The sequence below is a fragment of the Ambystoma mexicanum genome, chromosome 4q (assembly GCF_040938575.1).
Source record: "Ambystoma mexicanum isolate Mex_15411 chromosome 4q, UKY_AmexF1_1, whole genome shotgun sequence".
NCBI lineage: Eukaryota > Metazoa > Chordata > Amphibia > Caudata > Ambystomatidae > Ambystoma > Ambystoma mexicanum.
Window position 1 is genome coordinate 1,243,171,742 of NC_090928.1, and position 25,940 is coordinate 1,243,197,681.

Sequence of the window (25,940 nt, forward strand, 5' to 3'; positions counted from 1 at the left end):
CGCAAAGAGCAGAGAGGACAGACTCTCGGCTTGCGTACGAGAAAGAAAGGAAATACATTCAGGCCAGCCACTGTGAGAAACCAGAAGGTGTCTCACCCGCTAGTCCCCGGTATCTGTCATCTAGGTGGCCAGGACACAGCTACTGCTTTTGGATCCATTTCCTGGGGGTGGACCAGTGAGGGAGGATCAGCTGTGTGAGGGATCTTGTGGGCGTGGTACACCGGATGGCAAGACACAGTATCCCATTGCCCCGTAACACCTTTACCCCATCCTACCAGTTAGGATACTTAGGAACTCAACCCCTTTCCCCCAAACAACACAAAAACGTTCTCACAGACAGCCCGCTATGAGAGAAAAAAGGACTTACACCCGAGCCGTATACCTGACGTGTCCCAAAACAATGGTCAGGCAAGGTCAGCAAATTACTGACTCTTCACACACACCTGACGTACATTACACTTCCCCACACGGATAAAAGGTGGAGCATGAAAGCACAATCTGAGAGAGGCAAAGCATACGAGGAAACAGCAGTTCCAAGATGGCAGTTTAACAAGAGGAGCAAGACGGCGAAACAGAAGGATTGCAAGGAGGGAAGTTCCTCTGAACTTTTCGACAAGGAACCGTTTCTTTCATGAAACCTCGAGAATAGAAAACTTAAGACCAGGAAACCCAGTTGAAGAATTCTGTATTGTGTATCAGAGGTACCCAGGGCTCTCCCTCCTCGATAAACAAGGTGGGGAGAATCACCAGCTGCTGTGGTACTTTGCTTGGCTCCAACAAAAAAGCCGCATCTGTGAAATCAACACAGCGGGTGAGTTGGGGAGACCGACACAAGACCGATCTGTGTTGAAGCCAAGGTTGCAAGTGGCAACATTGTATGGCGAGCGCTGGATCTGAGAACATTGTATGAAATGCCTGTGATAACCAACGTGAGTAAAGTTGAACTGCGGATGAATGATTGAACTTTGAAGCCAAAATATATGATATCTTTGACGGAAGTGGTCCAGCACCGCGTGCATGCTCAATCGAAGGTTTCTTTAAGGTGTCAAGCTGAGAGTTGACAAAAGTGAAAGAGTGGCAAAGGTTTGTGAATCAAAGTGGTCCTGATACGGGTCAAGCAAAATCCAGCGCGCAATCGAAAGTCTACGATGTTGATGCAGTAAAGAAAGTCAATGGCAAAGTAAGTAGATAAGTTGGTCTGAGCCTGGCAGAGGGAGACCGATTCAAGATTTTGTTAGAACAAATCTGAGCCCGGCAGAGGGGGATCCGGGGCGAACCATGAGTCCCCCGAGAAATTGGATATGTGGACATCCTAATAAAATTGTGTATATTTGAAAAACGAACTTTGTGTTAAAGTGGAAATGAGCCCGGCAGAGGGGGATCAAAGCTGAACAGTAAATCAACTGAGAAAAGTTTTCAACGTGGTACAGGCTCATTTACATCATGTGCATCAAGCTCTTCTCAAATTCCTTTAGTGGAAGACAGCGTTTCTTATGCTCACCACCTCTGTCAGGGGGGTGGGAGAGATGCAGACCCTGTCCTGCAAGTGACCTTATTTGACTTTCCCGGAGACGAGGGCAGTGCTGCGGCTGCACCCCTCCTTCATATCCAAGATCCTGTCGGAATTCCATCTCAACAAACCTTTAGTGTTACCTGTGTTTTTTCTGATGCCTTTGTCGGCGGCTGAAAGGACTTTTCATTCGCTGAATGTGGCTTGAGCGCTGAAGTTCCATGTGGCACACACAGAGTTTCCTGAAGACGTCACAACTTTTCGTGAACTTTGGTCCTTTGAACCATGGGGAAAGCTTTGTCCAAGGCTTCCATTTCCAGGTGGCTCTCCGGCTATATCACTCACTGTCACCGGTTGGCAAACCGAACGCTGCCTAGCCGTCCGAGAGCCTACTCCACCAGAGTGATCTCTGCGACGACTGCGTTCATGTCTGGTGTGCCCCTGCTGGACATCTGCAGGGCAGCTACGTGGAGGTCTGCGCACACCTTCACGAGATTCTACTGTGTCGACAAGGATTCCAGAGAGGAGTCCAGGGTCTGCCAAGCAGTGCTACGCAACCTGTTCGCTTGAAGGGGAGCCTGGTGAGAAGGTAAGAGTAATTGATTCTGTTGAGCCTTGCCACCACTCGTGGTTGTGTATGTATGTACTGCTATGTATTCTACATTCATGAGAATGTGAACCCATGCCAGACCCCATGCTGGAGAATGAACAAGTTACTTAGTTGAAACAGTTGTTCTGCAGCATGTGTCTGGCATGGATTCAAATGCGAACCCTCCCTCCTGCGGCTCTTCATGGACATACTGCCACTTTACATGCTACCAAATCTGAAGATTGCTGCCAGAGGAGGGGTTTAGGGAGAGGGCAGTCATTGGCTGGAGCCAGAATGACCTAGAGATCAGTGATTGGTTTGTAGGAGAAAGACAGTTTGTAAGTGAAAGTGAAAGTTTTTTCTTTTACCGAGGATTCCCGGCCTGATGGCGGGGAATATTCATGAGCATGTGAATCCATGCCAAACCCATGCTGGAGAACAACAGTTACAGGTAAGTAACTTGTTCCTTACACTCCATCTGCTGCTATTTCCCACACCCACCACATTCTTTGCAGAGATAAAATATATTGAGGCAGAAGCACTGGTGGCCTGTAGTTAGGGTCTCAACTTAAGGACGAAGCTACAAAAGAAACCAACATCAGGACTCTAGAGTCGTCTTCTGCTGGGAACAGTCTGCACTTCACGGTACCAGACTTGCACCAGCAGTCAACTGGGCAGTTTTACCCAAATTCCATGCCAGCAGCTCTTTTCGGCACAGCTACATCACCAGTGGCACCACAGCTGTCCTTGCTCTGCTTCACCACTTGAGCCGCTGTAGGACAACTGGAGCACAGGAGCACCCACTGTTGACCTGTCACCTTGCAAGGGCTGGTGCCTTCTCAGCCCGCGCTTAGAAACTGCCAAAGATACCCAACCTTTAGTTGCATGTGCTCTGAAGCCAGGTCCTATCTTAAACGACTACACAATCTGTTTCCTGCCCCCTCTGTTGCAACCAGATTCTTATTGTTTGCTCTTCTTGTCCCAACCCTCCTTCAGTGGTACCCAGTTTCTGCAGATGCAGAAACCAAATGGGACAGGGCAGTATCTGGACCAATGTCCTGCACGGCCAGCCAGAACCTGATCCATATTGCTCATGGTTTCCTTTGATTCTAACCTCTGGCTCACCTGTACAGATCCTGAAGTACCCCTGTGGTAAGAACTCTTAATCTCGGTCACCTAAGGAATATATGCACCTAACAAGTACCAACCCTGCAATACTTCAGTGTTCTTGCGGGTGTGGAAGAGGTCTTCGAAGTACATGCCAGCTATACTTGTAATGGTAGTTCTTTATGTCCCGTTTGGCAGATGAACAGAGTAGAACTTTCTTGGGTCTATAAAATGGCTAGAAAATAGATAACACTTGAGGTAAAGGGACGTGCAGGAGACCAGGGTGGAGGATCCTGCAAGCTTTCTACCTGAGCCTGGCCAGCCTTGCTAAGCATTATTTGGCCAAATGCACACATGCATTCTAATCCTACTCGTGCCCTCCAACACTCTGGACTTCACGCCCCAAGGGCGTTCATCCCACCCCCCAACCAGTGCATTGAGACTATAATAATGGTAAGTCTCTATATAAATGACAATTACAATACAAGTGCACTTGTCTTGCAGTTCCTTGTTAAACATTCTTGCAAATATTCCCTTGCATGTACTGTTGCCTCATGATCTTCAATGAGTTAGGAGGAAAAGACAGAATTAGACTTTTTCTTATCATAATTTTCTTTTAAAACGATGGATTTGTGATTAGTTTCCTTTTGTCTTTTGGTCTGTAGTTGGATTAAGCACTCATGAGAAATATGACCATTTACCTTGACTGTGTTGGGAAGGGCAGTTGATGTGCCTGATGTCGGCAGTTGTTTCGCTGTAGCCATTATTTCACTCTGTTTCTTTTTCCTTTTTCAGAAAAGAACTCAACTGTTTCCGGTAAGCATTTGCATTTAACCGTATGATAACTCATGTTGCCAAGCTAACCTTTCTCTATTGTGACCATTGTAGAGCACTATTTATGTAACTGTTTGAGAAGCGTCTTGCCTATGAATTCCTTTTTTTCCAATGTATTTTTTGTGCTGTTTGTCTTTACTATATTTTGATTTGATTTTCTAATTATTTTAGAACTGAACTATTACATGGGACTATATGCTATGTTGCTCTTTAGAGCCAGCACTATGAGTTGGGCGTGTTTCAGTTGCTACCGATGCTGAATTCCTTTCTGTGGCTTTTCCTTTTCTTGGAGCTGTCATGGGAACCAGCAGAATCACTATATAAATTATTTTCTCCTCTTTACTGTGTGGATGGGCTCATTGGTCTATGGCGAGCTGATCAAAAGGAAGAGGAGTGAGATTAGAGGTAAATGTTTGGCTGAAGGTGGTTTACATTCATGCCACAGTTTAAAGGAATGTTGGTAAGTCCTGCTGTACAGTGAGTTGAGGCTTAATTTGAAGTGTGATGGTCTTTATTGAAGCATTTTTTAGTACATTAATGTGAATTCCGAACTTTTGTAGATCTTGTTTTTACCTTATCGCTTTCTCCTGAGGGGGGCCCTGTGTGTGTAGAGGGAGATTAGATTTTTTATTTTTGACTTGTGAACCTGCGGTTCTATTCATTTGCTATGCATAGTCATCTGGTGGTTGGCTTGGAGTGTTAAAACATTATTACTAAATTTAGTTTACTATCAGCAGCAAATATTTGTAATGGGTTCCATGTAGGAAATGTACCTGCTACACACCTGTTCCTGGTCGACCCTCCCCAGAAGTTTTCACCATTGGTATTGGACACTGAGCCTAGAGGGTAGAGCAAGCAAGATAACATCCATGTAGTAATCGGGTCTGTTTTTAGTGATTGCACCAAGGACAGAGTATACGAGAATAATCTACATTTGGTTTTTAGTATCTGACCCCATGCACAGACCGCATAAGGTCTCAAACTGCTGTTTTCCTTCCAACCACGAGTAAAGCAGAAGGCAAGCATATCAGATGTTTATGGAAAAGACAGAAACATATTAAAAGCGAAATACAAGCCTCTGAGCAGTGAGCACAGTTCGAGAAGTTGGACGGACTGGAGGCTGAAATGGCGTTTGAGCCAGTACTAGATGCCAGAGAAACAGTGCATTGAGACTCCCCAAACGGGCAGGCCCCAAATCGATCTGTTTGGGACGGCGGCGAACTTCAAGTGCCAGAAGATTCTACCAACAGAGGAGCCTGGGGGACGTGTTCTCCTTCCCATGAGAAGGTCTGTTTCTGTACACGTTTCCTCTGTTGCCACTCTTGCTACGAGTCATCAACACAATTGGACAGTGGCAATGCAGGATGATACTCCTCGCACCGGCGTGGCCGAGGCAGATTTGGTCCCCGGACCTTCTCAGCCTGTTGGCGTCGCCTCCGGGCAAGCTGCTGGTAGTTCCGGATTTGCTCACCAGAGAAGGAGGCGGAATCCTGGGTCATAACCCAGGATTGCTGAACCTATTGGCTTGGCTCCTGCAACCCTAGGGTTTGGTGGATACGTGTTGCCTGCGGACTGCAGAGAGATCCTCGCCAACGCCAGGGCGTCGTTGACTTTGAAGTGCTACGGTTACAAGTGGAAGCGTTTCGCTACGTGGTGCCGGTTGCAGAAGATTGCCCTGCTGAGGGTCACGGCCCTGCAGATTCTTCCATACTTGCTCTGCTTGGCCAAGGCTGGCCTGGCACATGCTTCTATCAAGGTGCATCTGGTGGCTATCTCCCGCTATACCAGGTCTCCGGGAAGATCTTCGCTGTGGTCTCACCGACTCATCAAGGAGTTCCTCAAAGGACTTTTTTGATCTTTCCCGCCAGTGAATGCTCCTTCCCCAGTGTGGGAACAGAACATGGTTCTGACAACGCTCATAGGGGGACCATCTTCGAGCCGATGCATCAGGTTCCTCTCGCGGAAAACGGCTTTCCTTGTGGCCATCACCTCTGCCAGGAGATTGGGTGTGAGATCCATGCCCTATTATTCAAGCAACCATACCTGACTTTACACAAATCGAGGGTGGTGCTGTGGACGCACCCTTCTTTCATGCCGAAGGTTCTGTTGGAATTCCATCTCAACAAGCCTTTGGTGTTACCTGTTTTTTCCCCGAAACCTTCATCACCGGCTGAAAGGGCCTTGCACTTGCTGGATGTTGCTTGTGCCTTGAAAGGTTTTCGCAAGACTTCACAACTGTTCGTGAACTTTGGTCCTGTGAACATTGGGAAGGCCTTGTCCAAGGCTTCCATCTCAAGGTGGTTCTCCGGCTGCATCACGCACTGTCATCGGTTGGCGTACCGACCACTGCCCGGACGCCCGAGAGCACACTCCACCAGAGCGATCGATGCGACAGTGGCATTCCCTTCTGGTGTGCCCCTGCTGTAAATCTGCAGGGCGGCTAGGTAGAGGTCCATGTGCACCTTGACGAAGTTCTACTGCATCAACAGGAATTTTAGGGAGGAGGCCAGAGTCAGCCAAGCAGTGCTATGCAACCTGTTTGCTTGAGGTGTTTCTGTTCCAGAGGTAAGAGTTGATTGCTTCTATCGTGCCTTGCCAACTCCCCTGGTTGTGTCATGTTGTACTGCTATGTATTCGTTATTCATGAGCATGTGAATCCATACCAGACACCATGCTGGCATGGATTTGAATACTCATAAATATTCCCCGTAGTCAGGCTGCAAATACTCAGTAAAAGAAAAACCAGTTTCACTTTCACTTACAAACTGTATTTCTCCTTTAAACCGATCACTGTCCTCTGGGTCATACTGCCCCCATCCAATGACAGTCCTCTCCCTAAACCCCTCCACTGGCAACCATCTTCAAATTTGGTAAGCACGTAAAGTTGAGTATGACCAAGAAGAGCCGCAGAGGGGACGGCGGGAGGGTTTGCATGTGAATCCATGCCAGACCCATGCTGGAGAACAATAGTTACAGGTAAGTAACTTGTTCCATATGGCTCTGAAATTAGTGCCCATAAGACACCTGTATCTGGCTTAAGGATGGCACTGAAGGGTCATGAAACAAGCAGACCCTACTACAGCAAAATGCACGCCAGAAACGTTAATAAAAGCTGCAATACTGAGCTAGGCCATACCACAGAGGAGCTTGCCACAGATACTAAAGGCACACACGTAGGGTTGGGCAACAATCCACTATTTAGAGGAAAAAGACTCTTAAGAAGACCAAGATTACTAAAAAAGGAGTGCACTTCAGACACGCTCAGAGTACAGGTAGCACTGACAATGTGAATATCACAATGAGAGACTTGCTATGGGAAAGCGAAGGGCCGATGATGACCAATCTTTAGTTCTTAAAGATACGAAGGGCACAGAAGAGCTTTTCCCAATGGAGGGATAGCATCTGCTGGATTATCAGAACGCTTCAGGGGGTCACATTATGGACAGGTGGTACAGAACCAACACTGATGGATGGATGTCTTTATAGAAGTTAATGTTTACTCCTCGAAGCCCACAGGTTCTCATATTCAACATAGTAAATACCCCACTTGCCGGCACCTACTGGTTATCTGCTTCAAGAGGTTTAGCAAATTGGAAACTAAAAACATTCTTTCGAATGGATTGTGTCCTCCCACGTATTCCTCATCTTGTGATAATTCGTAATCTCCAGCTTCGCTGCTTCGGAAAAAAAAATTCTTGGCAGAGGGCGCTGTGCTTGAGGTCGTGGCGTTGATTGTCCCTCGACGGACTCCGTACTCTGTCGACGTCACCAATGGTATAAATAGCTCGAGCCGCGCCCGTTGCTTCAGTTCCGTTTTTCCGATCGCTTCGCTATCGAGAATGGCGTGCTTCTATTTTCTGTGAAGAAAATGTCATCTTCAACTCCTTCGACACCTAAAACGGGGTTCAAGAAGTGTGTAGATTGTGAATCTAAAATGTCGATCACCGATCCCCACCGGATTTGTCTTTGGTGTCTCGGTTCCAGTCACCGAACCGACGACTGCGGGTCCTGTCAATCCATGACCGAGAAAGATCTTCGTGAGAGGAGAGGTAAACTGTTGTTGGGGAGGGAAGCCTCTAAGAAGGCTATGTCAAAAAGACATAAGAAAGCAACTGATTCGAAGGAATCGGATCGCCATAGGCACTCAAAGAGATCTCGATCTAGGAGTAGATCGAGACACTCTTAGTCATCATCTAAAAAAATGAAGAGGATACATAGATCTCCCTCATCATCATCATCTTCAGAGTCGACCGAAGAAATTCGATGGCCGACTAAATCGGATTCTCCCAGTAAGTGGGAAGAATTCCGCAAAAGATGATGGAGGTTTTCGAGAACGCGGCCCGACCCCCTCGAAAGACCCTCGAAAAAGCCATAACCCTAAAGTCGCTCCATTGGACGACAAAGGGAAGTCCAAGACTACCATGGCAAAGACCGGTAGCGTTGAGGAATCTAAAAGAACTCTAGTCAAAGTAAAACCATCGAAGACTCTTCGAGAGTCGAGCACTTCTCCAGTGCCATGCAAAAAACACAAGTCGTCGAAGACTTCGACGAGTTCGTCGATGCCCTCGGCGTCGATAATTTCGACTCCAAAACCAAAAACATCCTCGACGCCAGTATCGAAGTCATCTTCGAAGTCTTTAGGATTTATCAATTCCTTCGACGCAGACAGTAGAGGAAGAAAGGAGATTCACTCCATTGCCCAGATCAGACTTTTTCAAGTCTATGTCAGCAATTTATGAAGAAGCTGCTTCAGAAGAGGACGAAGTTACTCCTTTTGGAGTTTCTAATGGTACAAGACAAGTTCCTGAGGAACTTATTGATCAGGAATCTAGAATGAGAGACCTGAGTGATACTCTACATTCTGCCAGTGGAATCGACACATCCCCAGAATTAGAGTTCGCCAGACCTGATCCTGCAGAGCATGCAGATGCTGGGTACAAGGGACTTATGACCAGGGTAATTGAGTATATGGGTTGGGGTAATACTTCACCCATTTTTGAACTAGATGACATGACGGATATAATCATCAAGGGACCTCAGAAAGATCCTGTTCTCCCTTTCCACAAGGCCCTTCAAAGGACTGTGGAGAAAAACTGGGAGGCACCAGAGAGTATTGCTGCTGCAGATAGCACTTTTCCAAAAAAATATAGGCCAGGTGGAAAGGATCCTGAATATTTGAATAAACATCCGACTCCAGAGAGTTTAGTCATTCAGGCAGCATCCTCTTCAAAACGAACTGCTTATCCAACTATCCCTCCAGATAGAGAGGATAAAAAAAGTTGATGCCTGGGCACGTAAAGTTTTCACGTCAGGCAGTATGGCACTTAAGTCGGCAAATGTCACCTGTACCCTAGCCAGGTTTACCCATACCCTGTGGGACTGTATTTCGGCAGCGGCTGATCATATTCCAGAAGGCGAGGAAAGGGAAGGCTTCCTGAATATAGTCAAAGACGGGAAGGAGGCAATGGGGGAATGTCTCCAGTCTGGACTGGATACTGCTGATAGTATCAGCAGATCCATGGCTGCAAGCGTTGTGCTACGCAGATTTGCGTGGTTGAGGAAGTCGGGGTTTGCACCAGACGTGCAAGCTAGACTCCTCAACATGCCCTTTGATGGCTCGAGGCTCTTTGGCAGAAAGGCTGATGAAAGCCTAGAAAAACTTCAGACCTCGAAAGCGGTAGCTAAATCACTTAGCGCCTCTTTCCGCCAGCCTCTAAAACCCTATTCTTGCTCATCTTCCTGGAGGGGTCGTTCTTTTCAATACTACTCCTCTTTTGGTAGAGGTAGAGGAAGAGGACAGGCTTCTCAAAGGAGCAAAAGAAACTTCCCTCGTGGAGCACGAGGAAGAGGTGCAAAATCAGCCTCAGGAGTGGCATCTGTACCCTCAGCCACTCTTGCAGCCGCCTCCAAATCCCTCTGAGACCTTGTTACACAAAACACCAGTGGGAGGCCGGATCTCTCAACATCTGAAGGAATGGAGGGGCATTACCTCAGATGCTTGGGCACTGGAAACAGTAGCCCAAGGTTACTGTCTTCCTTTTCTAAAAAGGCCTCAGAATCATCCACCGGGAGCCAACTCTGCCAAAATTCCGGACCCGCTCCTGTTGCAGGAAATTTTAACCCTGCTAGAGAAAGGTGCCATAGAACTGGTACCTGTAGCGGAGAGGAACAGGGGTTGGTACTTCCCATATTTTCTCATCCCAAAAAAGGACAGAGGACTGAGACCCATCTTGGACTTGAGAAACCTGAACAAGTTCTTCAGGAAGGACAAGTTCAAGATGGTGATTCTTTCTTAGATCCTTCAGGCTCTCCAACTCCAAGATTGGTTGGTATCATTGGACCTTCAGGATGCTTACTTTCATGTGCCAATTCATCCAAAGCTCAGAAAGTACCTGAGGTACGCAATTGGCAACTCTCATTATCAATTTCGAGTTCTGCCATTCGGGTTGACCTCCGCCCGAGGGTTTTCACCAAACTGTTGGCGGTTGGGCAGCAAGTCTCAGGAGAGGGGGCATTTACATCTACCCCTACCTGGACGATTGGTTGATCAGAGCAAGTTCTCCAGAACAAGCTCAGGAACATCTTTCGATCACATGCCACTTCCTCCACAAATTGGGCTTCTCCCTCAATTTCAAGAAGTCCCACATGATACCATCCCAGAAGCTCCAGTTTATCGGAGCAGTCTTGGACACTTCCTCGGGAAAAGCCTCACCTCCCGAGGTGAGAGCTCTACACATCCAGCAGATGGTAACAAGATTCCAGAATGCCCAACATCTACCGGCCTTCGATTTTCTCAGGTTGCTCGGCCTCATGGCATCCTGCATTTTCCTAGTACCAGAGGCCAGGTTGAGAATGAGATCCCGTCAATGGGCACTCAGAACTCAGTGGTCCCAGTTCTCAGGGAATATGTCGGATCTTCTGCAAGTCCCGAGCGCAGTTGCTCAGGATCTTCTATGGTGGGCTTGCAACAACAACATTCTCAAGGGAGAGTCTTTTTGCCAACCATGGCCGGAGATAAACAGTAGTGACGGACGCCTCACTCATGGGGTGGGGAGCACACACCAACGATCTGACAATCGGCGGTCGTTGGTCTCCATCGGAGTCCAAACTACACATCAACCTTTTGGAGCTGAGGGCAATCAGACTAGCTCTGAAGGCCTTTCTGCCCTCTGTACAGGGAAAGAATGTCCTGATAATGATGGACAACACGGGGGCCATGTACTACCTCAACAAGAGAGGAGGAGTAGGGTCAATACCACTGTGCAGAGAGACAATGCAGCTATGGTTTTGGGCAATACGAGAAGGAATCTCTCTATCGGCAATTCACCTAGCCGGAGAGAAGAACACGGTGGCAGACGCTCTGAGCTGGCAGAGCACAGTGTCTCACGAGTGGGAGATAGCTCAGGAAGTCCTTCTGGAGATCTTTGCCATTTGGGGAACCCCTCAAGTTGATCTGTTCGCCACTGCGATCAACCGGAAGTGCGATCAGTACTGCTCAAGGGAATTTCCTCAAAGAGGAGCTCTGGGAGACGCATTCGTAGTGGAGTGGAAGTTTCCACTGCTGTACGCATTTCCGCCAGTCCCCATGATTCCTCAAGTAATCAGGAGGTTGAGAAAGTTCAGGAAAACCATGATCCTAATTTCCCCGGATTGGGCCAGGAGGACGTGGTACCCGGACCTTCTGGACATGTCCATCTACCCTCCAATACGTCTTCCACAAAGAGAGGATCTGCTCTCGCAAGAGGAAGGTCGGGTTCTCCATCCAGAGGTCAAGACACTCAACCTTCACGCATGGTTTCTGAGAGGTTGAGATACAAGGATTGGGATCTTCCGGATGACGTAATGGAAATCTTGCTTTCGGCCAGAAGACCAGCAACAAAATCTTTGTACCGATGTTGCTGGAACAGGTTTAGTAACTGGTGCAAAGACAAGGATGTGGACCCTTTTCAGTGTGGCACCCCAATGGTGCTTTCTTTTCTATTACATCTAGCTAATCTGGGGCTCCAGATAGGAACAATCAAAGGATACCTTGCTGAGCTGTCCATTTTCAAGCGCTCCTCGGAAGAGGTTTCATATTTCAAAATACCGTTAATCATTCAATTATTAAAAGGGTTTACTAATCTATACCCTCCAGTACCTTTTCATGTACCAACTTGGGATTTAAATTTAGTACTAAAATTCTTGACTTGCATACCCTTTGAGCCTCTGCATTCATGTCCATTGAGGCTTTTAACTCTAAAAACTGTCCTTCTTGTGGCCCTATCATCAGCCCGCAGGGTTAGTGAACTTCAGGCGCTCTCATGCAAACCACCATATACAATTGTTTATAAGGCTAAGGTAGTCTTTAAAGTTAAACCTTCGTTCTTACCAAAAGTAGTCTCAGACTTCCATTTGTCACATAAAATAGTACTACCAACTTTTTATCCTCCTCCTCATCTGGGCAAGGAAGAGGAGAGATTACACAGACTAGATTCCCAAGAGGGCTCTTAGTTTTTACATCTCAAGGATGGCTAAATTGAGACAAGATGACCAACTATTCGTGGGTTATACTGGTCATTTTTATTATTTTTTATTATTATTGGTTGTTGTTTTGGCAAAGAAAAATAAATTTTTCCAACCTTTCAACAATGCATTTAAATCTACATTACAAACAGAATAAATTTCTATTAAAAGTTAAATTAAAAGTTGAATTAAAACCCCTGTGAGCAGTCAGAGCTTTCAGAAAAGAAACATAATGTATATAATTCAATCTTTTCCTTTTTTTTCCATTTCTAAAACAAATTTTTTCCCAACATATTCAAATCTTCATAATTTTAAAAAAATTAACAATCGCATACTGTATCGCTTTCTTGTTCGTGTGAAACAGTGTAGACCATAGTTGGTCATAGGTTACATTGATATGCCCTTCAAAGAACGGTTTGAACAGTTTAGCTCTTAATTCTGTCCAATGGTCACAATCAACCAATAAATGGCGCACAGTCTCCAACATATGATGACAAAACCTACATTTGTTTTCTTCCTTTGATAGAATTTTGCGCTTATAAAGAAGGTCAGCTGTAGAGCACAATCCTAGTCTAAAGCGCATTAATGCCTGGCGGTGCTGAGGACTTGGGGAGATCAATAAGTACCGAGCAGTTTGGCCAAATCTTTTTGGCTCAAATGGGTTCTCCTGAAATTTTTTATATTGTGCACACTGGGCAATAGTGAGAATCCAATCATATCGCCACATGCTTTCTTTGGCCTTGCAGGGGTTATCAATTAGCAATTGGATGGTTATGTTAGCATCATCAAGCAATTTCAACACTCTTTGTCTCCAAACTCTTATAAATACGTCATGGGTTTCTTGTGCAGCATAGTCGGCCATAATTCGAGTTAGGCCATTTTCCAAGTTACCCATTACAAGTTTGCGATACAAGGAGCAGCAGAGCCACTTATATCTGGCATGAAGTGATATTAATCCCAATTCATAGCGAATTAGAGGTAGTGGTTCCGAACTAGGTAGATGCAACATTTTTCTCCAAAAAGCTCCTTCCATCTTAGCCCAATAGGTATATGGTCGCCAGTGTTTGGTTTCTGTCCCATATAATAATATAGGTGATGTTTTCTGTTTATAATAAGTTATGATTGGAAATATCGAAAATTTACAAAATTTTGCCCTGATAATTCTTGCTTGGGAAATTGCATTGTGAAGTTTTGCTCTCTTAGCTTCCTCAAAAGGTAAATCAGTCGGGTGGTTAGTTATTAAAACACCTAGATAGGTATACGTTGAAACAATGCTTAAGGAGCTGTTCTGTAATATCCATGAGTAGGTTCTGCATCTTTGTTTAGGGTTCCCAAATTGAATGATTTGTGTTTTGGAAGTATTGATGGCTATGCAGTTGGAATGAGCATAGCCCTCAAGAGCTTTCAACATACTTTTGAGTCCCTGGGGGGGTCTTAGACATAAGAACCATATCATCCGCATAAAGCAGATAGTTTATGGGCGTTCCCTTAAGGCGAGGGGCATCAGTTCTTATATCTTTAAATACGATACCTATGTCCGAGATGAAAAAATTAAAAACAGCCGAGGCCAAGATACAGCCCTGTTTTAAACCCCGGTCTGTTTGAATGTAGCCGGATAGGAGTCCATCCCTGCGAAGTCGAACCTGAATGGTTGTTTTGGAGTGAAGCTGAATTATCCATCGCAGGATGGGCCATGGACAGCCCTTTTCCAGGAGTTTTTTGAACAATAGTTCACGAGGAACACCATCAAATGCCGTGCGGAAATCTATAAAGGCAACAAAAATGGGCTGCTTCCTTTGCTTGTGCGCGTTTATCAGAGAATTCAACGTAATTAGGTTTATAGAAGTACCAAGGCCGGCTACAAAGCGTTTTTGGAACACATCCCTAAAGGAGTTTGCTGTTAACCAAGCGTTGAATGCTACTAACACGATGCGCGCAAAGATCTTACCAGGGCAGTCTAACAGGGCGATAGGTCGGTATGACCTAGGATCGCCCCTCGCGCCTTTCTTATAGACAGGAACTATTATAGATTTTTTCCACGAATCAGGGATTTTACCAGTTTGAAGTGTATGTTGGAAGATGTGGTTTAATATTGTCGCCCATCTTATTGGATTTTGCTTCATCATTGAATTGCTAATGCCATCTGGCCTGGCTGCGCGAGATCTACTAAGTTTAGAGATACAATGTATGATGTCATCTGTATCAAAATGGAGTTTAGAGTTCGCTCTTATGAGGGTCCAATCAATTTCAATTCGCAAAAAGGGAGAGCGGTAGAGGTCAGCATAATAGTCATTCCAGATTTTTTCAGGGATTGGGTTAATTTGGAAGGCGCTTTGCAGCGTACCGACCGCCTCATTAAGGAGAGACCATATGCCAGCGGTAGTTTTAGTAAGGCATTGAGACAACATTTTTTCTCCGTCTCTCTGGTATCGCAATGATCTCCTTGACCTGCACCAGTTCTTATACATTTGTTTTAAATTTTTTATCAAATTGACATTAGTGGGTGTCGGGTCGAGTGATAAATGTCGGATATCTTTGCGTAATTGGGCCTTCTTTGTTTTAAGCTCCAAATCAAACGCATGGAGATGCTTGATAATATGACAGCGTCCACCGTTCCCCCTGGTGCTAAACATTTGCATAGAATGGATGTAACATCCTCCTTCGTTATTATGATATGGCCCAAACTCACTTTCCAGGGCTTTACCAAATAACATGAGTTTATGATCCGACCATCGAACACGGTTCCCAGCTTGACTAATCTCAGCAAGTTGCATATTTTTTTTAGTTTTTAGTTCTGGAAGATCAAACCATTGAGCCCACTTCCAGGTTAGACGCAGTTGATTATGATCACTGATGTCATTTTCGCATATCTCCAGAGATGTTGAAGCATCCATGAGGGCATGGTTGGCATATATATAATCTAAGTGTGCTCGCAATAGCTCTCTATGCCATGTTGCCTTGGGGGGTATGTCTCCATCTATGATGCCATTAAGCATCATGAGGTTCCTCTCTTCCATTAGGTGTATCCACTGGGACTCATGGGATAAATGATTCCCGGGCTTAGATGGAAGGAGGTGCAAGTTTAAATCACCTAGAAGAAGTATATATTTAATGGTTATATCCATGGTTAATGTGTCAAGTATATCAGCGATATGTGCAAAGAATAGATCTGCTGATAGATGTTGTTTTCCCCAATATACATTGATTATCACAGTTGTGCCAGTTGACCTTGATAATTTTACAACTTGGATATAAGGGGAGGAGGTTTTGCAGGAAGTGATGCGCAAATGTAAAGATTTCCTTATGGCGATCAAAAGACCCGCCATAGGTCGACCAAACATGTTTTTTATTGCAGGAACCATAGAAATGTAGTGTGTGTCCCAAATGGGTTCCTCAACAAGCCAGGTCTCCTGCAAGACAACAATATCGTAGGCATTCAGTTCTCTGTTGGATGTATTTAGAAAATGCCTATGTCCACGTGTGTTCCACGATATCAACGAAATGTCTTTATCAGACCTGGATTGTTATGAGTTTCGCCTTTGAGAATTCACGCCCCTGCTTGTGATCGCATTAGCATTAGCATTTGCCTGTGGAATTTCCAGGGTGTTGGAGTAATTCTCTGATAATGAGGTTACTTCGGATGGCAATGTTTGAGCCAAATCTTGTGAAATGAGAAAGCCCAAGGCGTAAAATTCTGATCTAGCTTGCCAAATGGCATATAGGGTAATTCCCGATCGCATGAATATTCTAACCCTGGATAGATCATTATGAGAAATACATTCCACCAGGTCAATGTCTGTGCTCGATAAATCCTGTAAAGAGGACACCTCGGCACAGATGTTTAGAATACTCTTGCGATTTAGATCATATTCAGGAAATGGTTGAGGGCGGCATGATACTATCAATCGATGGCAGTGGGCGTATACGCTATGAGTAGGGTTTTGCTTACTATAGTCCTTTTTTCGTGAAGTCTCAAATTCAGGCACATGTTTATTAAATCCTAAAAATTCCGAGGCATCGGATGTTTTAAAGGTTTGAGAGGAAGGCCTTGTGAATGTTGACTCATTTCGTTCAGTCATCGGACCTTTTAACAGCTGTGATACATCTGGCATCTTGTTCAATGACTGCTGAGACAGTAAGGTGTGACCCAGGGGATCTGAAGAGTGGTGCAGATACTGTACTAGGGCAGCTTTAATTTCTTCCCGCAGTTCCTGCCGATCGGGAGTTTGCCCCACCACGGTATCTTGTCCTTTCGGATTCCTGGTTTGAATGGAAATGTCTTGTTGGGTCAAGTTTGAAGGTACCGCCAACACCGCTATCTGCTGTGAAGGAACTTTTCTACCATCACGTTGCATCTCTTCTAGCGTAGGACAAGATGTAAAATTGTTTTGGGATTGAGCAGCCCACGGCAAATTTATATCAACAGGCAATTTGGAATGAGTAGAGGCCTGAGCATTTATAACAGAGGATGTTGTAATTTGCGCAACGTGTAGAGCTACTATTCTAGCAATCTCTTGGCGTATTTCTTCAGGAGAAAGAATAGACTGAATAATGTCATCATTCCGAACTTTTATATAGTTTTGAGGAGTTGTGTCTGACATTAGCGCCACTAGTTTAGTCAAGGGTTCGTGTTCTTGGGGGCATGTCATCGTAGAGTTCTGTAGAGTTACAGCCGAGGTTGGTTGAGTTACAACCATGGACGATGGTTGTACTGTGGGAGATGGAAACAATTTAACAAAAGATTGACCCAGATGTGGAACAGCTAGGGCCAATGGTTGTTTTGCTGCAGCCACAATTGATGTGACCATGGGCTGATTCGATTGAGTTACTGTAGGAGTCGAAGACTTAGCCGTTGGGGGAGCAATTAACTTAACACACACCTTCTTTGAAGGAGGAGGCTTCGTGATTTTTCGTTTATTTAACATACCTATTTTTTTCCTTTTTCCCTGCAAGTTAGGAACTGTCTTGCCCATCAAGGAAAATGGGTTAATCACATTGCTAAATGGGAGCTGGCCAATAGATGGATCTCTGTCAAGCTGAGACTCATCTACTGGGGGCTCCTGAGGCGGCCCCCCCGTCTCACCGGCATTTCTTGTAGTTCGTATTAAGGTTGGATTTTTGGAATTTCCCTTGGTGCCCACTTCCTGAGACATGTCCAAACAGATCACTACTGGAGATGTCTCCTTTAAAGTACCAAGTTCCGGTTTTGGAGTTGGTTTTGGGCTAGCCACAGCATTATTTAAGATAACTGATGACCCTTCTGATCTTGGGATTTTCAGCAGCTCTTGTTCACATTGTGTCGATCTTCGACAGGTATTGAGTTGTTCTGTTTGCGAGGCAGTGCTACAAGCTGCTGGTGATTTTGAGTTCAGAGCATTCAAATTTGAGTCTCTTCCTCTCATCTGTGCTAGATCCAAACTATTTGATTCCTTATTAAGCAATTGTTGTAGTATTTGGGTCTGCACATTCATCTTACTCTCCAAGACCTCATACAGCCTTGCTATTGTTAGCAGGGCAGTGTTCATGGCGCTCAGTGTATTATTGAGCGCCGGGGCTTCTGGAAAGGAGGGACGACCAGATCTCAGCCCGTTGATAAAAAAATTATTATTATCTGAGGGCCGTACGTCAAATCTTGAGCCTCTTGGAGTCGGAGCAATGAAGGATGCGGAATTGTTAGATGGATCACCTTGAGATTTATCGAACATGGCTGGAGACTTAGATAGTTCATTAATCGAAGTTCTCAATTCACCCACTACGGATTCCGCATGACTTACCGTCACGTTAGGCGAAGACATTCTCTTTTGAGTAATAACTGTTTTGTCCTGATCCAACTGGCTTAAATCACCTGTGTTGGAACATATATACAAAACCTCACTCAAATCAGTACAGGTGATATTCGAGGAACCAATAAAACTAATCATGTCCTCCTCTATTTCACCTGTTGCGATCATTGCCTCGTGGGCAGCTCGCAATTTTTGTTGAGCGAGGACTGTGCAAAGTGCTATAGGTTGTGCCAGAGATGCAGTGGATTCAGTTAGAATTGTTTGTTGAAGGGTGGACGGCTCGTTGTTACTGCATGCAGCGAGAAGAGTCAGATCTGAGGTCTCTTTACCCAGCACTACTGTCGACATGTCAGGAATTTCTGTCGGCAGCGCTTCTTGGGTACTAGTAACAATAAACATTGAGTGTTGTAAATCCTGATTTAGTAAGGAAGTTGTTCCCGAGTTCATTTGGGCTACTACTGTGATTTGACCTATTGTCGATTGAACTTGTGTAGGGTCAGTTTGTGGGGAACAATTATTTGGTTCACTGAGTGGGTTCTGAATAATACCGTATGACGCAGAGTTTTGCGGCACTGATGAAGGTTGGTCCCTCAAATCACAATTTGATGGATCAATCGTGCAGAACTGCCGTATATCAGAGGTTAAGGAAGTGGATCGTGCTTTCTTTCTCTCTAAACCTCCTAATTTGGTTTTCAGAAATTATGGTGTCATTCTTGTTTTTTCTACATTAGCTGGATGATGGTCCGGCATGCCTGACTTCAGGGTATAAATGCCTGAGGCCATTAGTGTATATTTTCTTTTTCTTTTTATTTTTAGTTCTTCCTTTCTTCCTCTCCAATTCCCTTTAAATTCCAGCCTATCACCTTCCCCCTCTTCTTTCCCTCTTCAGAATAAAATAACTGTAATGATTTATTAAATAAATAATTAATAAAAACGTACTGAGCGCGCACAGCAAACAGTACTTTTCGAGCTTCACAGAGCGCTCCAATAACCACAGATTTCTTTTTGGTGCACCCTCCAACCCCAACCAGCCACGGACAGCCACAGACAGCAGCCCTTAGCACCAAAGCCCTTTTCGCCAAAGCGCGCGCGTAAAAGCGCGTGTCCATACAATATATTGTATTGTGGGTAAAGGAGGAGGAGTTGGGGACTTAGAAAGTTTCCCTGAAATTTCTTCCTGAAACAAAGGAGACGAAAGTTGAAGTTGCCTCACAGCTTTCACAATCCAAACAATGGAAAGTTCTTGTCTTTCAAAATCCGTACCGTGGTTCCAGCCGGGAAGTAACACACGTGTAAATACAGCCAAGTGGAACAGCGCCTCCAGCAGCCACAGACAGCAGCCCTTAGCACCAAAGCCCTTTTCGCCAAAGCGCGCGCGCAAAAGCGCGTGTCCATACAATATATTGTATTGTGGGTAAAGGAGGAGGAGTTGGGGACTTAGAAAGTTTCCCTGAAATTTCTTCCGTGGTTCCAGCCGGGAAGTAACACACGTGTAAATATAGCCAAGTGGAACAGCGCCTCCAGCAGCCACAGACAGCAGCCCTTAGCACCAAAGCCCTTTTCGCCAAAGCGCGCCATAAATTGGTCATAAATTAGGCTTATCTGTAACAAAACAGACCGTTTCCCGCTGGATCATATTAGCCATAGTTGAATGCTACAGATTAGCGGAAAAAGAACCACCAAATGGGCTTTGTGCCCATTCTACAAGGGGAATGGCTACTTCTGCGGCTCCAAAGAGGGAAGTCCCGGCAGCAGATATTTGTGCAGCTACAACCTGGAAAACAATGCATACTTTTGTTAAACATTACTGTTTGGATTCTGCCTCCTCTAATGAGGGTTTATTTGCCAAGGCAGTTCTGCATTCTGTCCACGAAAACTGAAATTAGTACTCCCGCTCCAAAATTGCTACTGCTATGGGAGCCTATCACAAGATGAGGAATACGTGGGAGGACCCAATCCATTCGAAGAACAAGTTACTTACCAACTGTAACGTTCTTTCGACTGGATGTTCCTCCCACGTATTCCTCATCGACCCTCCCATCCTACCCCACAGTACAGTTTACATTTTCTTACACTTTCCTCTCACGAAGAATGTATTTGTCATGGGGCACGCCTGGGTGTTCCTCCTATGTTTAATCGAAAAAACAGAACTGAAGCAACGGGCGCGGCTCGAGCAATTTATACCATTGGTGATGTCGACAGAGTACGGAGTCCGTCGAGGGACAATCGACGCCACGACCTCGAGCACAGCACCCTCTGCCGAGAACATTTTTTTCCGAAGCAGCGAAGCTGGAGTTAACGAATTATCACAAGATGAGGAATACGTGGGAGGAACATCCAGTCGAAAGAACGTTACAGTTGGTAAGTAACTTGTTATTCTTTTCATTTGGGGAGGGTGGGGGGATTACCCCAAACACTTCATACTGACTGCTTTTTCGCCCCACTCTCCACCAGCTTCAAGCTGAACACCACCTTTCAGAATGCCCCATTCCACCCCTCACACTTTTATTTTTTTGCTAGGGACCGCATTACTTTGCCATACTCCTTTTTCCACCTGCATTCCTCTCCCTCTCTCAAGCCCATCTCCAGGGCAGTTTGCCACCCTGTAGTCCTCTCACCCATTCCCGTCTCCAGCAACAGTTGCAGCACTCCTCACAATTATTCTGCACCTCACCTGGCTTCTTCAACCCAATGGTGAGGTGAAGGCGTACATGCACTTATATGCTCCTTGACAGCATGCAGCCTCTCCTGCGTATTCTCTGCAAAACAGAATCTTTTTGTTGACATGTAGAAATATGATATTAAGAATTGCTACCTGCTTGTGACGAGGGGTGTTTGCTTATCGATTCATTGCCCTCATGTGCCTGTCCAAGTATGTTTTTTTTTCTTCTCCTGATAGATCACCCCAATGTCTGTTACTGAAACAGCGCTGGGAAAGAAAATCTGTAACTTAATTGAGTAACTGTCACACACCATTAGACAGACAATTGAAGCACAAATACACTGCCACCACAGCAAGCTTACACACAGAAGTCCTTCACCATCTACAATGTATTGTAATAATATATAGGTAAAATAACAAAGCTATAATTGGTTGAGAAAAATCACCTGTCCATAAGTAAACCATATAAACCGTGAGAACTGGCAGTCAGAATTTGATTACCAGTTGTGGATGATTAGCAGTTGCTTGACAAGGTACAGACCTAATATCCCAGTATTCTACTCAAAAAACACCAATCAGACCAAAAACATTGCAGTAATGTAGAGCTGTGACATGATTTAACATTAATAAACAGGATAACAAAGACCATGATTTTCTCAACTTTTGATTAACCCAAAGCCTAGCTCACATTCCACCCCAGCCATGGAACAAGTGAAAAAACAAATGCTGGATATGCAAAATTCCGGATTGAGAAAGTGTAGCCATGTGCCACAGGATCCTATTTTTATCCAACACTACGGCATCGAAGGCTGTCACTATTATGGGAATCATGGCAAAAAGATGTAGCACTCCTCTGTCCACATTGGATATGCCTACTGATAGGGAAAGCCGACATTCATGCACTTGAGTAAGAAGATGGCTGATTTAATTGCAAGCAACTTATTGTGATGAATCCTGTAGAGACATCTCTGATCCCCAGCCTAAAACCATCTCCCATGCGGCCAGGGGAAGGCAAGACGCTACCTGATCCTATCTCTGGGGGTATAATAATGAGGGTGGATCACATGGGAGGAGATGGCTGTCGGGAGATGTGATGGCTCCATCCGTAGATACACAGTATTCTCCTCTTAATAATGAAGAAGACCCTATGATCCCTAAATTTATGATGGCATGTCCCTCTGCAAGTAATTTTTCAGGGTGGGGACCCAAAGAGCCTTTTCTGTAAAAACACCCTATTTGAACATCCTTTGCCTCTGATAGGTTTTCTTTAAATAAGAGTGTTGAACAAAATAACGTTATATCTAATGCTTGTTTAAAACCTCCTGGCTTTGATGGATTTCATTTTTAACCAGTATTCAAGCCCAAACAGTTTTCAAGAACTTCTAAATTATATGGACTACAATTCCCATAATACTTATAGTATTGGGATGAAGAAGCGGAGTCAAGAGTTAATGTGGAACAAAAGGTACATTGAACTGAATGTGCGGTCTAGTAGTCCCAATGAGCATATCAGTTGTGCAGGATATTTAAAAAGGACATGCAGACCAAAGTGAGAGAGTTGAAGGAGAGAGAGTCGTGGAAGGGAGAGCAGAGGAGCCGAGGTGAAGTGGAAAGCAGACCCACGAGTGAAGGCAGACACACAGGAAGGAACCAGGCAGCAGAAGACCGAAGTGTTCAGGCTGCTGTGTGTCAATTTTTGATGGTGTGGCGGGAGACCCAAGGAAGCATGGCAGGCACCTTTGGGAAGCTGCGCCGGTACCAGCGCCGGTACCAGTGGCAGCAGCAACGCTGTGCAGAGGAGAATGGTTGTACTGGAAACTCCCAGCTTCACCGGCAAGTGAATGCGGACCCGGCAGAGAATCTGTAAGCATGTTGACACTGCAGGAAACATTTCGACTGAGGAAGCACTTCGCCTCAGCAGAGTGCCACGGGCTCGAGAACACCACTGTGTTGCCCCAGTGATGATGGGAGCTCTGGGGTGTACCAGCTGGCACAGCGACATTTAAGAGATTATAATGAATACTGTTTGAACAAAGCAGAAAGACTAAACCTGAGCCAGTCTCCATAGAAGGGATGCCTATATGGGGAAAGTTGAAGCAAGTGATGTTTCGAACAAGCAAAGTATAATCCGTGAAGAGATACAACTGGGTTATATTTTGAGCGGAAGAGAACTGAAATATACAAGAGAGATTGTGAAGAAAACTTGGTGAAAGAAACAAATCCGGTGATGAGCCTTTGGCGGAGAGATACCTGGAAGGAGAGTGAGTACACCAGGAGATCTACTAATCCCAGGGGGGGGGATTCTTGGCAGGAGAGTAAACCAGGTGATCCATTTAAAGTAGTTTTGAAAGAAAGGGGCTGTATGAAAGGGTCCTTGGCAGGAGAGTATACCAGGAAGACCATTCATAAAACGCTGTTGTATAAAAGAGACACTTTGCCATCCTTAAAATCACCATTAATTGGGAAGAGACATACTTTGCATTCCTTGAAACATTTTTCTAAAAGAACAATTTTCACCATCTTTTAGAAATGATTAGATGAAGGAGACTTTCCTACTATTCTTAAAGAGCCACCACTTGAATGGAACATGTATAGCTTTCTACCTGAAGCAGTTCTGCGGAAGGGAACCAACCCCTGGATATAAGGCAGCTAGAATATTCTCCAGAATACGGCAGCCAGAGTAGGCTCCGGGGCACCGCTTCATGCCCCGCACCCATCCCCCCACCTCGCCCCCCCCCGTCCCTCTTATCTTGGCTAAGTTATGCTGGCTCCCGGTTGCGAAATGTGTTGAATTTAAGGCATTATGCGTTGTCCACCATGCCTTTTATGGCACTGAACCAGAGTATTTTCAGGCCAAGTTTTGCCCCTCCTTCCCATCGTGCCCCCTTCGCTCAGCCTCTCTTATCCAGGTCCATCGTTTGCATCATTCTAGGGCCGGGGGCTCTGCCTTTTTGGTAGTGGTGGCCCGACTCTGGAACACTTCCTTTCTCCCTACGGAATACACAGTGTCACCTCTTTTCGTCTGGCTTTAAAGACTCTTATTTTAGGACCCCATCATGAAACTTCATCTCCTTTTCTGCCTTCTCTCTCGCAGTTGGCACCAGGATTGTTTTGTTGAACTTGCATCTTTTGAGTTGTGTACTCTTTATTAAAGTTGAAACGGAAACCTTTTGCTTTGCACTCCTTTCTTTATTTAGTGTGTGGGTCAGATAAGTTGTGGACACAAGGACAGTTAATTTAATTTGGACGAGACAAACTGATCCTTAGTTTTGAGTTCATATGCAGGGAATTTCTATTTTGGATAGGAACAAAAAGGCCTTCATCCAAACTAATTTCAATAAAATATCTAATGTTGAAAACATTACAACTTTGTGTCCGTCTCTTATTTCTGACCCCTCACATAATGCATTTAAATGCTATAGAATTACTAGTAAGGCATAGTCCACATTGGACAAGATACAAGCATTCATAAAGATACTAGATGAAGCTACGGAACAGGATATTCAAATTGGACTGTCAAATTGCATCCATTACCATTATAAAGAGAAGTATAGGTGCAATGGAGATGTCGGAGGGATCAGTAATCACAGGGTTTGTGCTAAAATGATATTATTAGTTCAAAGGGGCTGACTTTCAGCCTCAAACACAGATTAACATCTTAAATATGCTATTCTATAGTGAAAACCTTCATGGGTAGACATGTTTGAGGGATTCAAAAGAGAAAACAAGAAAGGGCTTTAGTAGCAATTTTCACTAGACCATTGCAAAAAAGGGCTGGAGGATCTTCTATTGGAGGGTATTATGTCCAGTCATCACCAGGCTCTTAACAGCGCTTTCTCTCCCCAGTTCTACCTGCCAATCAATACCCACAGCAGTGCACACAAGGACCGTGCCATTCAAATTGGCATAAATGTCAAAGAAGTGAACTGGAAGGTCACTTGAAGGGCACGCTCTCACCAAATGGTGACTGCCAACATGGTGACCTCCCACACTTCCCCCATCTGTGGAACAGCTCATGCCCTCACATGTCTAGAAATCCCCACAGAGCAAAGGTTGATTTATACTGTAAAACTAGAAATTATGTAATGAACAGTGCCACCAAGGCTGTGAAGAACAACAGGAGAAAATCCTCCGTCAGATGTGACGGGGGTTAGTCATGACCCTGTTCAGTGGGGTGGGGGGAGGTGGGCATCCCTCACAGAAGTGGGATGATAGAGTTGGGGGGGGGGGTCAAGTCTGTACTCCCATGAGTGTCCTTTTGTGTATGACTGATGATACCACTGTCCCTTCACCAATGCTTGTCAGCCCCTCTTCTGGCCAGAGTTCTCTTTTTCAGAACCTCAACCCCCAGAATGCACCTGCGCACAAACAAGAAAACCAGTATCGGGGGAAATGGGGTGCCAGAGCTGAAATGTAAGGAGTGGGATTCTTTTCTGCCAAACGGAGATGGTCACCCAACACTCGATCTACCAACCCCAGGGAAATGGTGAAGCAACTGGAAATTGACATTGAAAAGGGACTGCAAAGTATCACAGGGACATAGAAATCCTCTCCAAAACCAGTAGGGAACAAAACTCATCAGTACCGGAAGATAGTCACCAGAAAAACAAGCAACCTGAGCACAGGCAGCCAACAAACAAATGGAGATTGAAAATGGTGGCAGGGCTAAAAACCTTATTAAACCTTTCAAGAGGAAGTTCCAACCCCCAGAATGATAGCTTAGCCAGAGAATCTCCTTGCGGTTTGACCAGATCAAGTAGTTGTCTGGTGGCTACCTGAATCCAACCGTCCTCCCTGTGATTGACTAGAACTGGGATCTGATATTTAAGTCTCCCCCTAAGCCACCTGGTTGTGTGGGGGCGGGGGGACCAATAATGTTCCTATTGGCCTACTACCCCCACATAACAAGATGGGAAGTTCCTAGTCTGTGGCAGCACATCTACACAGACAAGC

The 25,940-nt window shown here is 45.2% G+C and overlaps 1 protein-coding gene across 2 annotated transcripts in view; it reads left to right on the top strand.

Moving 5' to 3' along the window:
• LOC138468319 (exportin-5-like) overlaps window positions 1-25,940 on the top strand; it is a 2,047,117-nt gene that overhangs the window by 472,537 nt on the left and 1,548,640 nt on the right. For both annotated transcript variants that reach the window (XM_069608821.1, XM_069608822.1), the window contains exon 9: window positions 4,002-4,022. In XM_069608821.1, the coding sequence (XP_069464922.1) occupies window positions 4,002-4,022 (21 nt within the window). The remainder of the gene's footprint in view (window positions 1-4,001; window positions 4,023-25,940) is intronic.